This window comes from Dioscorea cayenensis, chromosome 11, assembly GCF_009730915.1.
Source record: "Dioscorea cayenensis subsp. rotundata cultivar TDr96_F1 chromosome 11, TDr96_F1_v2_PseudoChromosome.rev07_lg8_w22 25.fasta, whole genome shotgun sequence".
Lineage (NCBI taxonomy): Eukaryota > Viridiplantae > Streptophyta > Magnoliopsida > Dioscoreales > Dioscoreaceae > Dioscorea > Dioscorea cayenensis.
The window spans coordinates 142,374-159,860 of record NC_052481.1 but is presented as its reverse complement, the minus strand read 5'-3'; the positions used below and the strand labels follow the sequence as shown (position 1 = coordinate 159,860).

The 17,487-nt window shown below is 35.2% G+C and overlaps 2 protein-coding genes across 2 annotated transcripts; one reads left to right on the top strand and one right to left on the bottom strand.

The window, feature by feature from the left end:
- Window positions 1–3,754: 3,754 nt before the first annotated feature.
- LOC120271848 lies at window positions 3,755–10,217 on the bottom strand. The gene is made up of 15 exons (XM_039278526.1): window positions 9,866–10,217; window positions 9,269–9,402; window positions 8,993–9,142; window positions 8,797–8,908; window positions 8,414–8,547; window positions 8,203–8,360; window positions 7,254–7,467; window positions 7,002–7,091; window positions 6,276–6,531; window positions 6,049–6,164; window positions 5,570–5,668; window positions 5,440–5,487; window positions 4,480–4,590; window positions 4,288–4,378; window positions 3,755–3,964 (listed from the first exon to the last, which is right to left on the bottom strand). The coding sequence occupies exons 1-15, from the start codon at window positions 10,098–10,100 to the stop codon at window positions 3,864–3,866; spliced, it is 2,049 nt and encodes a 682-aa protein (XP_039134460.1). The 5' UTR covers window positions 10,101–10,217; the 3' UTR covers window positions 3,755–3,863.
- A 1,473-nt stretch (window positions 10,218–11,690) lies between these two features.
- Window positions 11,691–15,633, top strand: LOC120272680. The gene is given in 5 exon segments (XM_039279555.1): window positions 11,691–11,802; window positions 13,135–13,533; window positions 13,535–14,805; window positions 14,914–15,293; window positions 15,383–15,633. Coding segments are annotated over 3 exon segments (2,022 nt in total). The 5' UTR covers window positions 11,691–11,802; window positions 13,135–13,138; the 3' UTR covers window positions 15,270–15,293; window positions 15,383–15,633.
- Window positions 15,634–17,487: the final 1,854 nt, after the last annotated feature.

The following is a 17,487-nucleotide window of genomic DNA, read 5'->3' as shown; positions in this document are numbered from 1 at the left end:
CATACATTATTGCTTTGTTTTTTTTTATTATTAAACAATTTATCAAATCCAAAACAGTTATACGATGCCACACCTCAGCTATAAATTATTCTACACAGAAGTTATTAATCCAAGCTGTCCTTTCAAAGACCTCAAGGGCACTCAATATCATGAGTTGCTTGAAGTGAAGCAAGCCTCTTTCTTCATTTCATTTATATGAGCTACTAAAAGGGCAAACTCTATGAAAATACATCGATTAAATTCTGTACTAACAGTTCTTGGCCAAACTGACTGTATTTACATGCAAGTTTTCCAGTATTGAAACCTTCTTTGATTGAATATACAGAGTTGTGGGGGAAATTTCACTGTGGAACAGGCCTACAAAAGCATGACTCATACAAATGATCATCTATCATTGACATAAATAGTGAAGTTACATAAAGAATCAACTCGGTGTTTGGATTGTGATATGATTGGTATGATCCACGCACTTGTCAGACCACCTGTTTTTAGTGGCGGCTCACTATTGGATATTTCTCTTATGAATTTACTTATAAGCTAGAACTGACAGCTTGAATGAATTGAAGAAGTCTTTTTCATGGGAAGAGAAGGATCTCAAGGAAGGAACTGAAGGAATGAAATAAAAAGGAAAAGAGTGGTTGATGAATGACAACTTTTGTAAGCATCTGGACTTTTGTTAAGCTTCAACCAAAAGATTGTAAATTAACTATAACAATTTGAACTCTATGGTTTGAACGCGACAACAAAATTCAATATGGAATTCATGATTGTCTCTATATTGTTGATGAATGTACATCAAGACTAGTGATTAAAAACAGACCACAATGAGTAGGGATAGAGGAAAAATTGAAAAATAATAGGGTTTAACTTGATTTATATTTGCAGTTTATTAGTATAAAATCAGGATCAAACTTGATGAGTGCTCAATAAACTAAGATGCCAGCTCAAAGTCCAGCAATTTGTGAAGAAAAGGAGAGTTGGTTGGCTCTTCCCTATCAAATCTTTTTTTATCACTTCCTGATAGGGATATCAACAAAAGCTAATGACTAGTCACATAGGACCAAAGCCCACAATAATAGTGAGATTTGCTTTCCCACTATCATAAATCATACTTTGGTATAAAAGAAGGAACTGCTGGTGAGGACAATAATTATTATCTCAGGATGCTTACCTGGCATAGAAGATTTGATGTCGGAAGACCCATAAGATCGAAAGTTTCAGCAAGGTCTGAACACACATATCCAACTTCATAACTGGCAATCTGCACACTAAATAATGATGTTTATACCAGAAAATAGTCACTAAAATTATTTGAAGAGTATGGTCATCTAATGCAAATGAATGACAAATATAGCAATATCAAAGACAAATAACTATCTAATTTTTAGAGCAATGATAATTTAGTCCATGGGCATAAAATAATCTCACATTCAACTTTTGTTAACTACTACACTCCTGGTCTAAATTCTGTACTATCACACTGATAGTTCATATTGATTTGAATATATGCTCATTCCTTCAATAGAAATAAGAGACATTTGGAGGATTAAAAAATATATATATGGGGGTTACCACACATCTGACAGCAAGCTGGTGTACAGTTATAACTCTTAGTGGAATACAAAGTTAAAGAACAAAGAGCTGACTGGAGATTCCGGCTTTAATTTCATTAAAATAGGAGAAAGAAAAGGTATTAGGCCACAAGTTCTACATAAATGAAATGGGAAATATTTAAACCATTCCAATTAGTGGCCAGCAAAGCAAGGAGTGAACTTCCAAGCCTACAAAAGCGTGATTATATCAAAGCAGAAAATTGCATCAGTTTCAAGCTTTGCCAAACCAACTACCCTATCCCCCTCCTGCAGCTACACTTAACCCTAGATGGGCCTCCATGTAGCATTCACATCAACTTTGTCAAAGGTGTCAGCACAGCATAAACAACAGGAATAAGCCAATGGCAATTTTCCTCAGTGATGCAACTTCCCACGTTTAACATTACGCATAAAACACTTTTCATACTATAAAATTCACACCTCATTGGCTCGAAGTGCAATTCGTGAGACACTCCCATTATGATACTTTAGAACATATAAGGAGTTCATAATTGACCAAAGGAAAGGATCATTATTTTAAGGTGCAACAAAGGACAATACAATGCAGCTACAACAAGCCGTTAATCTCAACTATTTAGGGTAGGCTACAAAAATCTTTCCGTTCCATGTTGCTCTATTAAGGACCAAAAGACTAGATAAACTACCATATCTTTACATAAAGTTTCCGCTAAACACCTTCTAGGTCTGCATTTTCCCCTTCTATGACCTTCCACTTTGAGAGCTCTCACTTTCTCATGGGAGCATCTAGGGTCTTTTAAGGACATGCCCATACATCTTAATCGATTTTCTTTTAACTTATCAGTCAATGATATGTGTCATTCCCACTCCCAGTCTATATCGAATAAATTCATTCCTTAATCGGTCCTTCCTAATAACACCTAACATCCATCTCAACATTCTCATTTTAACCATGTTTATTCTTTAAGTAGATTTTTTTTAACAGCTCAACATTCTGATCCATACATCATAGTTGCCCTAACAACTATTTTATAGAACTTACCCTTCAATTTAAATGATATTCTCCAAACATATAAAACTCCATAAGCACTCCCTCCATTTTATCCAACCGGTCTCTGTCCTATATGTGACATCTTCTATAAGTTTCCCTGTCCTCTATGATTATAAAGCCTAGATTACCCAAAACTTCTACTTCTACTTCTACCAATTTCAGTATCCATCCTAACTCCCTATGTCCTCCTCCTTATTACTGAAATTATATTTCAAATATTCCAATTTTACCCCACTTAACTTAAAACCTTAATCTTCTGAAGTGTTTCCTCACATCTCCAACTTCAAGTTGAAACTTTCCCTACTTTCATCAACTAAGATCACAACATTGGTGAAAAGCATGCATCAAAAGATCTGATCTTGAATATGCTTAGTCAGATGACCCACAACTAAAGCAAATAGGGAATGGCTTAATACTCAACCTTAATGTAGACCCATAGTAATGGAGAACTCTCTAAACTCTCCCTTTACAGATTTTAATGCTAGTGACAGAACTATCATAGATATTTTGTATAAGGTCTATGTACCTAGAAGTAACCTCATTTTTTCTAGAGGCCACCGAAGGACCTCCATAGGCACCCTATCATATGCCTTTTTCAAATCAATTAAGATCATATGTAAATCTTTCTTTCTATCTATATACTTCTCCATCAATAACCTTAAAATATAAATTGCTTCTATAGTTGGCCTTCCAAGTACAAAACCAAATTGATTTACAACCTTGATCTCACAAACATTAATAACATAAAACTCTTTCATTCAGGTAAAAAGGAAAAGCAAACAAACCAATCAAACCTGCCAAAACCTAGTTTATCATTTACTCTCATTCATGATATTGATTCAAGAGCTAGTAGAAAGAGATAATATATTAACAAATAACTTCCATTTAAATTGGCTGTAGATGGATAGACCTGAATCTCATGGTCTAACTATCCACCCAAATTTTTGGATTATCTCCCAAATTCCCACTTGGTCAAACTCAGAGCAAATTTCTAATGATCCATGAACTTGGCAACAGTTCGTAAAGAGGGTGCAGACTACATATAGGCTTCCAAGCATTTGGAGCATCCTAAAAGACGGAACATGTACTTTAAATGACAAATTGTAGATTAATTTTGAGCGTAACATTAATGTAGAGGAAAAAAAATTGAAGACTTAATTTGGGGAAGGTATTGATGTACACATTATATATTCTTGCACTTCCCTCGAAAAAATAGTAATATATTTACAAAATAATCACAACTATACTCTTTCAACAGCATAGTTGCTACTTTCAGTTGTTTTTACCCAATCATAAAGTATAGAATTCACTTCCTCTGGCACCTCATCATGGGGGCAATGGCCTGAAACATGTCAACCACAAGATGAATAAGGATTTAATTTTTAAGTAAAACAAACTATAATAGGAAAAATTATTTAAGTGATTTGTATGCATAACAAATGGCTGACCTCAACTTTCACAAGCCAATAGTAATTTTGGCATTAAGGAAAATCCAAAACATTATAGTGCTAACAAACAACTACATATGAGCAATATTATCACCCAGATGGAAATTTGGAAATGATCAGGCTTACCCAAGGAAACAAGCTGTTTCTTTAGGATATAAAAGTGAAAGAAACCAAGATTTAACATTGAATTTGCAAGAAAGGGCAGTTAAACGGTTACCTGCATCCAATTCTCTGACTGTAGCCCCACTGCAATTCTCCCAAAACATGGATAATCTCAATCTGGATTTGGAGAGTGGGTCTTTGATACCCTGAATGATCAATGAAAACTAAGTTCCCAAAGAGATGTCATGATCAATAATAGCAGCCATCAGCTACATTGAAACTCAATCTGCATAAATCAAGCAATTACCTGTATGATCAACACCTTCCCTCCAAAAGACTCTACCAGATAATTGAGAGGGACTGAAAGGTTGAAGTTGACTACACTTTCCATAACTATAGGCACTCCAGGATCATATGACTAGAGAATGTCAAGGACGACATAACAAACACACAAACACACACACACACACACACAAAGGAAATATGCAGCTCCAGCAATTGTCAAGTAAGAAAACATATTGAAGTTAAATTTACTACAATTGGATTAATTTAAATCAGTCTGCTGTGTCAAAAATACTAATAAACAGAGTAATGGAAGCTCAATATCTACTCTCCTCTGCAAGTCAAGAGAAAATTAACAAAATTAGTCTCATGTGAAGATGCACCTTAAATAGAATACCAGAAATGAGTAGCATGGAACAGGCACATTGCAGCTTCAAGTGAGAAGCTAAGGAAATATAACTAATAGTGAAATCTCGAGCCTTGCTAAATGGACTAAACCAAAAGGCTATGATTGGCTATGGGCCCCAGGTACCCCTGGATTCCCTCAAACCACAAACCAAACACCCAAAGTTACCCCCCATAAATATTCTCTTACAAGCCTTAAATATTTAAACAAAGATATTTATTAATTTATTTTTAAAAAATAATATTACTATAATTAATTAGAAAAGTAAATTTTTAATCTTAAAATATTTATTTCAATTAGTATTAGTTAAGTGAAAGTCTGGTTAAAAGTACTCCCTCCAAAACAATTTCAAATTTCCAAACTTTATCGCTACTGCCTTATAATAAAATAATCATACAAATCTATATGCACATGCGGACTGATTGATTCTATGGGCAATATTATTCCTCTTCAAGACAAGTATATAAGCAATTAACTCATACAAACGGCAACATTATTCCTCTTCAAGAGCAGTATATAAGCAATTAACTCATATAGCAGCTACTGATTCACCATTGCAATCTTTGTCAATGAGGATACTGCTCTTAGTATTTCATTGACTAGCCAGTCATCAACCCGCTCTGAATTCTGCAAGAAAAACAGGGACTCCAAAATCAATACTAATTGGAGGAATGTGCACCATTTAGGATGAGGCAGACACTACACATACAGTTGGATAGTATTCCTTCAGAATACTGCCAGCTCTTAATCTCAGGTACCATAATAAGAGGCGAGACCCAAGCCACATGATAGCAGATGCTTGTTGAGCCTATAAATAAATGAAACACCTAATAATCATGTTTTCCATTTAATACAAAGTCCGATTTACAAGATAGTAGGCAACAGAAACATCTAAGTATTCAAAAAGGTCAATGATGCAGAATGTAGCGTCCACATTGCATGACCAACAGCAAAGGCCTAGCAAGATCATAAGCCAGAATCCTTAATTTTATTTCAAACTGGTTAAGAAACATAAATACACAAACGCACATACTAATATTTCTGACACTTTAAGTCAACTAGTCAGTGTGAAGTGCAAACTAATATCTGAGATTTAGGTGAACACAGACAAAATAATGGAACATGGACATATAAGTCAGTTAATACTTCGATTGATAACATTATGATTTGGCAACTAGATGGTCTTACTTCAGTAATTATCTGAGCAGAAGAATAGCCTGGAACAACAGAACCTGCCGTGTTTAGAAGAACGATTGACTTGGCCAAAACAGGCCAAAGTCCAGCAACAGTTGCAACAAAATAGCCTGGAAAAGTAAGTAACTATAAGATAGAATTTTGCTAATATACTCCAGACCCCAGGAATATTGATTTATGGAAGAAAGTTTCATGCACAATCCTACAGATAGAGAACATACCACCAATTGAGTTCCCCACAAGGTGAACTGGCTCACTTACAATATCAATAATAAAATCCCTTAACAATTCAGCCCACAAAAGTTCTGTATAAGGGATATTTGGTTTCTCTGATTTGCCAAACCCTAGAAGGGTAAGTGCCCAAACACGGTGCCCATTATTGGCCATGCTAGATAAATTACCACGGAAATGCTCCAAAAAGGCTCCAAAACCATGAACAAGTAGAACTGCAGGACCTTTTTTGCCAACAGCTGTGTACTGCAAGAAGCAAATACTTATGTGAGAAATAAACAGGAATCACTATACTTGCAATGACATGATGCAGTATAGATTTCAACAATTATATAACTGGGGAAGGATGATGCCAGAGTTGTCCATGATTCCTAATTCAATTAAGACATGTGGAAAAGACAGAATCCAAAGAAATTAGCGCAAAAGCCCACTTCAGCACATACATCTTACTAAAACTAAAAGTATTTATAGCATAAAATCAATATAAATAAATATATATGGAATAATTTTTTAAGAGGCATAAATGAGAAAACCAATACATGATTAATTTTGATATACACATGTTAAGGACTTCTGTGTTGCATGAAAAGCAAATTACGCACTTCTTTTTCCTATCAATATAACAATATCACCCACAGGTATAATGCTAAGTGGTACGAAATCTTCCATCATAATAACATAAAAAACATAAGCCAGTAAGCCATGCTTCATTTTACCTGGATCAGATAACCATTCCATCTCCATATCCTAATTGGATAAAGTTCATTGTTGCAGATTTGGCTTTTCAAAGCCAAAAGAGAATACCACTGCAACAAGTCGCCTGTCATGTCAGTGTGATAATTGATTTTGTTGAAAAAGCATGGGATTAAGCACAGATAAATGTGCTCCCACCAAATCAACTTAACAAAAATACAGTCCTACTAATTAACAGCAGAGAGTTATTTAAGCTCCAGGTATATAACATATACCTCCATTGAGCAGACAGTTTCAACTGCTGCCATAACAGTGAGTGCTGAGTAACCAAATGGAGATAGAAAGCCACCATTGCGTTCTCTCTCATAGTTGAGAGCTTCATGGTGAACCCTCCTCCTAGAGATAATGCCAAGGCGAAGGGCAGGCCCAAACAGCACGCCAAATGAGGCCCCCTTCCTAGTTTCAGCTTCACGTAGCTTCTGATGCAATCTGTCAATGATTTAAACAATCTAATTCAACTTTAAAATTCAGAGTAAAAAACTATATGCCTTTATTATTTATTCTGCTATAAAACCGTTAACATCAAACTCAATGAATAGGCATTTTAGTTTTATAACTTTACATGAAACCAAGTAAGAACTAAAAATTGAATTACAATTAGAGGACACATGATAACTTAAAGCCCACACTGTTTTCTCTAAAGCTGCAAAAAAAAAAAGCATCGCTATGGAAACCACACTGTTTAGAAGGTGGCGTCCCAGATAACAACAAAGAGGTTCAAACTTCAAACTAAATTTAAATAAGACAAAATCACATGAAACTATAGGAAGATACGTTGATAATGAAACAGCTAACAGCAGGAAGAAAACCAAAACAAAGCACACAAAATTAAGTGAGAGATGATAGGAAGTTGAAGATAGAAAACCAAGAAATTGGAGGTCTCAAAAAGAAGGATAGGGCAGTTATTTGAGATATATGGCTATTCTCAGAAAAAAACTTGATCAAAGTTATACAGGAACATGTCAAAATGATATCGCTCAAAGCAACATCAGTAGATAAATCAACAGAAAATCTGCAATGTATTAATCAATTAAAACACAGCTAGATAGAGATAATTAAATTTAAAAGAAAACCTTAACTCACAAAGAAAATAAGGTAATAAATTCTTTTGAGAGGATAAAGGTAATAAATTCTAAGACAACTTATATATAAACTGTTACATACTCTTGCCAATCATATCTTGCAGTTCCCTCCAAATATCTCAAATAAGCAGCTAAGGCATTCAAGACAGCATCTGTCCCACCACACACTTGATTTCCTCCTTCTACAAATAGAGAACTCATGGATTTTCGCCTTTGAGTCTTTTCCAGAACCAATGAGGACTCATAATTTTTTTCTTGGCTTCTTCAAGCCCCGACGCAAATTTAGTTTTCACATTAATTCGGTTTACTTGTCCCTGTTTTAAAATGGCTTTGGCTGATGTTTTCTTGAGAGAACTCCAGCTCTCATTTGACTTGGAAATATTCTCTACAATGTACCTTTTCAGATAATCATATGCAGGTAAAGTGCCTAAAGAATTGAAAAATCATATGTATGTTACAAAAGGATTCACATTATCCATCTTCACCAGTATACTAACAATTAGAAGAACAGCTGAAAGATGACCAAACAAACATGTCAGAGGGCCAAAATAGGCCAACTAGCAACACTGAATGAAGCAAGAGGATAAGCCACACAAATAGGAAGTTGATAAGAAATTTCACTTTATTTTGAATCGGAGAAAAGGACCTTAAGAGCAGAAGTAACTTGAAAGTTCACCTCTTTCCAAATCTGTATTTAGCACAGGTAAGACAGGGGATGCAAGAGGAGCTGTTACAGGCAGTTGAAGCTTTTGAAAGTCAACACATGATGTAGGGGTCTCCTTTAGATCCTACACCAGAAGGCATCTGGCATCAAGTTACACATCAAGAGTTCGACTGCCAGGGAACAGACTGAGAAAGACAAAAGCAACTACCTTAATTTCATAAAATGGAGTTTTCCAGATGTTTAGCTTGGGGCTTCCCCATGAGAAAGATTTATCTAGCAGAGATGCATGCACACTATCAACTACCCTGCGAACATTGTAGTCCACCTCCTCTTCTGCAAATATGTGGGTTGCTTTAACCTGTTAAATACCGATGTTTATTTGAATAGCTAGTTTTTAAAGGGTTCAACACAGACAAGTTAGAAGCATGATGGTGAGTTTTGACACTTCAGGTATAGATTCATAAAAATACAATTGTAAAGATACCTTTTTCACAAGTTCAATCACAGCCTTTTCTGCAGCTCCATAGCCAATAAGCAAATCAGATCCTTGTTCTTTCAATACCCTCCTCAGGTCTTCCAAAGCAAAGAGGAGCAATTCCAGCATTTCATCAGAAAAACCTGGACACCAGATTATGTGATAAACTAAAAGATTCACAAAATTTACTGAAAATTCAATGCAAATTAGAAGTAGACAACCAATCAAACATATTCCTTGTCTTTTGCTCTAGTTGAGGAGATTCAAGTCCTTGCAGTAAGTAAAACACACACACTCCATATTTCCTGTGCTGGTTGAAGAAGGTTAAGCCTAGTTATCCGCCTTTACATATTTCAAACATCATTCTAACATTAATGAGATCAATGCTTCCCTTTAACTCAAACATTTCAAATACATTCAAACCCCTCCACTTCCTATCATTCCAAAAATAACAAAATGTGAAAAAAAAACTCTGATAACCAAAGAAGCAAGAAAAAGACAAGCATTTCGAGCAAATAAGATCATAGTGTCTGCGATGAATAAGCAAAAAAGAGTAACAAAAAACCACAATTCACTGATAAAAATTGAAAAGGAATAAGAGCAAACCGGAGAGCATCCGAGGATCGAAGACATAGAAGGGGACGACAGTCCGGTGCTGGGACACCGCCGCCACGAGACCAGGATGATCATCAATCCTCAAATCATGCTTGAACCAGACAACAGAGGCACCTTCTTCCTTCCTCACCACCGCCACCACTCTCGCCGGACCTTTCCGATGGGCAACCCTGCAATGCAAGCGATGAGAGGGGAAAGGGGAGAGTGGACGAAGGAGGAGAACCATGGCGCGCGATGATATCCATGAATCCCTAGCCCTGCTGATCTTTAAGGGAGAGAGATCGGCGCTAGGGTTTTGGAGATTTCCATGGACGACGATGAATGCGGTGTTTTGTGGAGGAGATCGCTCCCGCTGGCGCGCTCTTTTTTAGTCCTTATTGGGAAGGAGTGGGAAAGAATAGCCACGTCGGCGGAACACGATAAGGTTATGTTAATGTGAAGGTGTACCTGCTCTTATTGTACGGACGAGGATGTGGGGAGTGCATTTTGATCGCGCGGGCTTGGTTTTCCTCGCTGGGCAATGCTACGGGGGAATCGGCGATTTTTTTTATTATTATTATTTTTTTAAAAATTTTTGGGTTTGGATTTAGGTTTGTGTTTAGGCGGGCAACAACCGATTGATCTGTTGTCATTGGATCTTCTTGTTCATCTAATTAAAAAGACAAATTTAAACTTTCATTCACACAGTTGAAAGCAAAGGTATTATGAAACTTAACTCCTCACGTGTGGTATATTTATTATAAAAAATTATGAAAATATATATAATTTCAAACGTTAAGATTAATATATTATTATTTTATATTTTGCAGACATATATACATGATTATTTTTAAACAATAGATACATAAATAAATAACGTACATTCTATTTATGATGTCAAATTTATAAAAAAGTCCTATTAGAGAGATGAGTGTGAATTCACATAAAGTGAAAGTACAGATTTTATTGTGATATTAACTCTTTACTGTATAACTTATTCATGTTTGATATTACAAATTATTGTCAATATACAGTTAGATAAATCAATAATAATAATTAAAGTTAGTTAATAATCTAAAATTTATAAAAGCTGGTGATCCGGGTTGTTTCCCTCTCGACGATGAAACTTATCCCCCATCGTTTCACTGGTCGACCTGTTATTCTGGGGTCATATCTAGTATTCAGAGTTTGCCTCGATTTGGTACCGCTCTCGCGACCCGCACCTTATATTAATTTTTCAACATTATCATTATTTAAAAATATATTTTATAAAATATGTAGTTAAATAAATTATATTCGAAGCTTTTTAAAAGTATATTAAATATAAAATGTGGATTTGAAAAAAATAATATTTTATATTTTATAAATTTTTAAATAAACAAGTATAAAAGACTAAAGAAAATTTTTTTTTATAAAGTCGACAAGGAATAAAACAAAAAAGATAAACGGATACGGAGGTGCACTAGATACGGTGCTAGATTGACTTCTAAGAGATAAACCCCCCATGTAATCCTGGAAGGGAGAACGAGAGGTATTTCTCACATAAAACTCTCACGGGACCCAGAAAGTTAATTATAATTTGAAAGGTTCAAACTCGAGATCTCTAAATCATAAGCACAGGTAATTATCAGTGGACTAATCCCACGATTCCTCCAAAGAAAACTCCTGCCGGAAAAAAAAAAAAAAAATATTTCAAGAATAAAAAAAAAACAATATGTCCCGTAAACAAGGGGGCATCTTAACAAAAAAAGTAAAAATAAAAAAAAGACAAGGGCTTTGTTGCAAAAATGGCTGCTGCTTATGCGGAGCCAAAATCATCGCCAACCGTTCCCCGAGTAGCCCTAATCTAATCGCCGTGTTTTTTGATTTCCTCGTTTTTCCTCTTCTCCTCGGCTCCGATTCCCGGCTCTCCTCGCCGTCATTTAATCGCCGTTTCTCCTCCCAATCAGGTATACTTTCCCGCCTTTTCTCCATGAATCTCTTTTAGATCTAGAGAAAGAGAATGAGTTTTTCCAGGCCAAATGCCCAAAACTGAGATAAAAAAATCCTGTTTATCTTGTAATTTTCTTTGCTATTTATCTTCTTTTTAGCTAATTTTCTCTATATTTCTTGATTCATTGTCTGTTAATCCATTGAGCTAACTTCTTCTGCAATGAATTTTGATGTATCATAGCTTTTTTCAGAGCTTGCATTTGAGCTGCATTTCTTATTTTTAGTTTCATTATATGTAACTATTGTTTGATCTTCTGCAATGAATTTTGGTCATGATTTTTGTTCCTATTTATGCTGCATTTGCTATTGCTAGTTGATTAGGTTTTCTTGTTTTTTGGATTTTCACTTAGGTTACTAGTTTCATTACATCATCAGTTTTTTTGGTAGAATACATGATGGAGGAGTGATAACCATTTTGTTACCATTTTTGTATGTTGTCTTTGATTAGAGAGATAATGAGTGACAAATGCCAATTTAATTATAACATAAATGAAGATTTTGAAGCTAAATTATGAGTAGATTGTGTTAGAGAAGCGGATAGTGAGAGTTTTGTAAAGGACACAAAAGAATAAGATTTTCACACAAGTGCACTTGTATAGCTTGATCTTGGTTTATCTGGCCTTTTGGCTCTTGATAGAGCAATGTGGAAGGGAATGATTCAGGTTGCCGATCTCAAATAGTTGGGACTAACAGTTAGTTTGTTGTTGCTGATCAGTATAAACATATAATATGAGTTTTGTATCTGGCCTGGATAGTTTTTCCACAATAAATGATTATGCTCGACATTGTGTTTGCTACATGCGTATGTTTTTCATTTTGCATGTTGTTAGTCTCATACTAGTGCATGTATGCTGTTTAAACATTTGCATCTAATTATTTATTAATGCCCTGTATCCAGAATATATGAGCAATCGTTTGTATCTTGTCATTTGTGTTCACGATAATTGAAAAGATAAAAATTGGAAAGTGTAAGGTTTTGCAACTAAGCTTGGGGGAGCAATTTCATATTGTCTTTCACTTGTCCTATTTGTCTTCATTGTTCATACTGTTGGCGTTCACAGCCAAAGCAGTTAATCTCAATTACATTTCCAGCTCAGTTTTCCTCTGTTGTAGCTATGTGGAGATTTCTCCTCTTCTTTAAACATCACTTTTATATCAACCTTAAGCCTAGTGAATAGTTATTACTAGATTTATTTATCCATTAAAACCCTTTTCAAATTTAATGCCATTCCCTCATCTTATGTTGAAAAGTCAAATCTTCAAGTATTTAACTATGATATTGGATACAGTATAATGGTCAGAGGAAGGGATGCTTGTTGGGAGCATTGTGTCTTGGTTGATGCTACGAGGCAGAAGGTTAGATGTAACTATTGCCACCGTGAGTTTAGTGGAGGAGTTTATAGAATGAAGTTCCATTTGGCTAAAATCAAGAACAAGGACATAATCCCATGCACTGAAGTGCCGGATGATGTGAGGGAAATGATTCATTCTGTACTCAGCACTCCCAAAAAGCAAAAAGCTGCCAAGAAACCGAAGATGGATGTAGTACAAAATGATAAACAGAATAGTTCATCCGCCAGTGGTGGTTTTGCAGCTAATAATGCTGCATCGAGTGACCAGCAGGGAAGCTCTTGTCCGTCCTTATTACTGCCCCGCCAATCACCGAGTAATCAACATGCAGTAGATGATCCCTGAAAAAAAGCATGATGATGCTGACAAGAAGATCGCTCTTTTTTTCTTTCATAATTCCGTTCCTTTTAGTGCTTCCAAATCAATTCATTATCAAGCTATGGTAAGTGCAATAGCAGAGTGTGGGGTAGGTTACAAGGCTCCAAATTTTGATCAACTGAGATCAAATCTTTTGAACAAAGTGAAAGGGGAAATATACGATACTCATAAAAGGGTGCAGGATGATTGGCGTGAGACTGGCTGCACTATTTTGTTGGACAGCTGGTCAGACGGTAGGTCGAAGTCAATCTTAGTTTTCTCTGTCACATCACCAAAAGGGACGCAGTTCTTGAAATCAGTAGACGTGTCATCTCACTCAGATGATGCTTATTATTTATTTGAGTTGCTTGACTCAGTTATTATGGAGGTGGGTGTCGAGAATGTTGTGCAAGTCATAACAGATAGCGCAACGACTTATGCTTGCGCGGGAGGGCTACTATTAAAGAAGTACCCCTCGATATTTTGGTCTCCATGTGCTTCTTATTGTATTGAGAAAATGTTGGAAGATATCAACAAGCAGGAATGGGTTAAATCTGTCCTGGCGGAGGCAGGGATCATAGTGCATTTCATCTACAGTGATGCATGGGCGTTGGATATGATGAGGAAATTTAACGGAGGGATGGAATTGATGCGACCTAAACTCAATAGTTTTGTAACTCATTTTCTTTCCTTGAGGTCCATTGTGGTTCAAGAAGACAACTTAAAGCACATGTTTTCTCATGCGGATTGGTTGTCATCTATCTATAGCCGAAGGTCTGATGCGCAACAGATCAGGTCATTGTTGTTTTCAGAAAGATTTTGGAGATCCGCCCGTGAAGTTGTTGGTGTGTCAGAGCCCCTCATAAAACTTTTGAGGATTGTTGATGGTGACATGCCGGCTATGGGATATGTGTATGAAGGTGTAGAAAGGGCAAAACTGGCTATTAAGATGTTCTACAAGGGCTGTGGAGAGAAGTATCTGCCTGTTTCGGAAATTATTGAGAGGAGGTGGAACATGCAACATCATTCACATTTACACACTGCCGCAGCATTCTTAAACCCCTCTATTTTCTATAACCCAAACTTCAAGTTCGATGCGAGTATGAGAAATGGTTTCCATGCAGCCATGTGGAAAATGTTTCCTGAAGAGAAAGAGAGGGTAGAACTCACAAAAGAGCAGCCATTGTATTTAAATGCACAGGGTGCCCTCGGGAGTGAATTCGCCATCATGGGACGGACATTGAATGCACCCGGTACTTGTCCAATCTAATAGCTGGTCTAATTCTATTTTATCGCGGCTCTTGATCTTTTCATCTAGCTAACTTATTTCTGTTTCCTCATTTTCTACATATTTCTTCTAGGCGACTGGTGGGCGGCCTACGGTTATGAAGTTCCCGTGTTGCAGAGGGCTGCCATGCGGATTCTTAGCCAACCTTGCAGTTCATATTGGTCCAAATGGAATTGGAACATGTTTGATCATCTTCATTCAAAGAAATGCAACAAGTTAGAACTAGAAAAACTCAGTGATTTAGTCTTTGTACATTGCAATCTCCGACTACAGTCTATCAGTCAGAACTTGGAAAAGAAGAACAAACCCATTAACTTTGATGAAGTAGATGTTTGTTCCGAGTGGCCTACAGAGTCTGAAGCTTCATCCCTTATGTTGGATGATACCTGGTTGGACAACTTACCTTTCGAGTGTAAAGCTAGTCAATAAACTTGAGAAACATGTATGTATAAGGTAAACGAACTCGTTATTTGTCTCTTATATCATATTATTGATCACTTACACTGTCACCAGCTAATTCTGTGCTCATTACCATGTTGAAGAAACTGAATTCTTCAAGTGGAGCATGTGATTTGCTGGGAATGCGAGTTGGAAGATTTGTGGCAGTGGCCACCACACCCTGAAGGTAAAACCTTAAAGAGAGTTGCACATATATATATATATATATTATTCCTTTTTCTTCTGTATATTTTGTGCTAAATCAGTTCAGCTTTCATCATATATTTTCATTTGTTATATTGATCATGCCCTGATCTCCACTTGAATCTTTGAAATTTTCTAAAATTTTCCGATTTATTTGCTTGTTACAGTGATACTGATCCCTCCGCTTTAGCATCCTTCTAAGTTGATATGTGTGTGTTTGTGTATATATGAAATGCTTATTTTATTAAATAAATAAGTTTTTAAATTAAAAACCGTTGTTTTTTTCTTTTTGGGTGAAAGCAATCTGCATATACACTTTAAATCCAAACTAGCTCTCATGCTCACTCTCCGCTACACGCTCTTCCCTTCCACCATGAAAGCGCACCATTTCCTTCCACCGCTGCTAGGAAATTAGGGTTTAAAAAACCAAACCCCAATGACCAAATGCTGGTTGGAGAGGGTTTAAGGGACTATTAAGTTATTTACTATTTTGTTTTAACCAATCTTCAAGGTCCAAATGGCATTTGGAGAGGTTTCGAGGGACTATTAAGTAAGATTAATATTATGTGTGTATATATATAATTATTTTTTTATTTTTTTTATTTTTTATTTTTTATTTTTGACCAAATGTGATAAGTTATGTGTCAATAGCACAAATGTAGAATTAATATCTTAACACATATATGCTCTCATTCTGCATGAGTTGAGGTTTGAACTTGTTTATTTTAATAAAAACAACACTTGATGTGGAGTTAATATTTTTACACATATGTACTTTCATTTTGTGTAAGTTGAAATTTGAATTCGCTTGCTTAATAAAACATAATAATCTACGCGGGGATCCAATATTAATGGGCCAAGAGGTTGTAGGCTTATCTTCGTCATTTTCTTCATTAAAATTTTGATCATTATATGTCATAGATGAGGAGTAGAATTCTTTAAACGTGAGGCTCATGTTTTGAAAAGAGATGCGAAGGAAAAATTTAAAACTGTTTTAATATTTTTGGCAATCAAAATCAAATGAGATGCTAGAACTCATTAATAAAACTTTGATTTGTGGATTGATGCAAAAAAGGTTGAATTTGAAGACAATAATAAGCTATCTAATATTTCTTTGGTTTGTTATATTAGAATGGTTTTAGCATTGGCAACACTTAAAACAGTTAGACATTTCAATATCAAGAGTAAGGTGAATGTCAAAACACATTTAATTATTTAGCTGGACTGGACTAAGGGTGTGGGGCCCATAATGACTTTGTAAAATGGCCTTGTAGTTGGGGTGTGTCATTCTCAATGTTGTCTTTTTGTCTAATATCTAAGCAACTTGCAACTCCACTCTGCCATTTATATATATATATATATATATATATAGAAAAAGATATATATTATATATGAATGTCAAAGGTTGATTGTAAACATAAATAAATAAATAAATAAATAAAGTGAAATGATGAATGTATAAAGAAAGGAAATTTTGGATTTTTTTTATTTTATTTTATTTTGCTTTTGCTTGAGGATTCAGTTGTTAAATTGGTAGAAAACGTGGGAAGTTTGAATTTGTTTGCAAAATTGATGAAAAAAATTGTGAAATTTCTTGTTTTATTTGTAAAATTTATAAATATGCGGAAAAGAGAAGAGTTTGGGATTTATTTGCATAAATTATGAAATTTTATAAAAAGTTAAAGAACAAAAGTTTGGGTCCAGTGGGTAAAAAAAAATGGGATTATAGGGTTAAAACACAAATAAATAAATAAATAAATAAATTTTGCAAAAATAAAGGTGTTTTCTGTAAATTTGCAGAGCCTGAATGCAGAACCCACTGTAAAGTCAAAATAATACTGTGAAACCAATAACTTGAGTAAAAAGTAATGTTAATCAAGACATAGCTTGGTGTTTTTTTATTTTATTTGTATTTAAGAGAATTCGTGTTTGAAACCTTTTAAGTTTAATAAAATAAAAAATAAAAAGATATTTGTAGTTAATTTGTAAAAAAATAATAATAAAA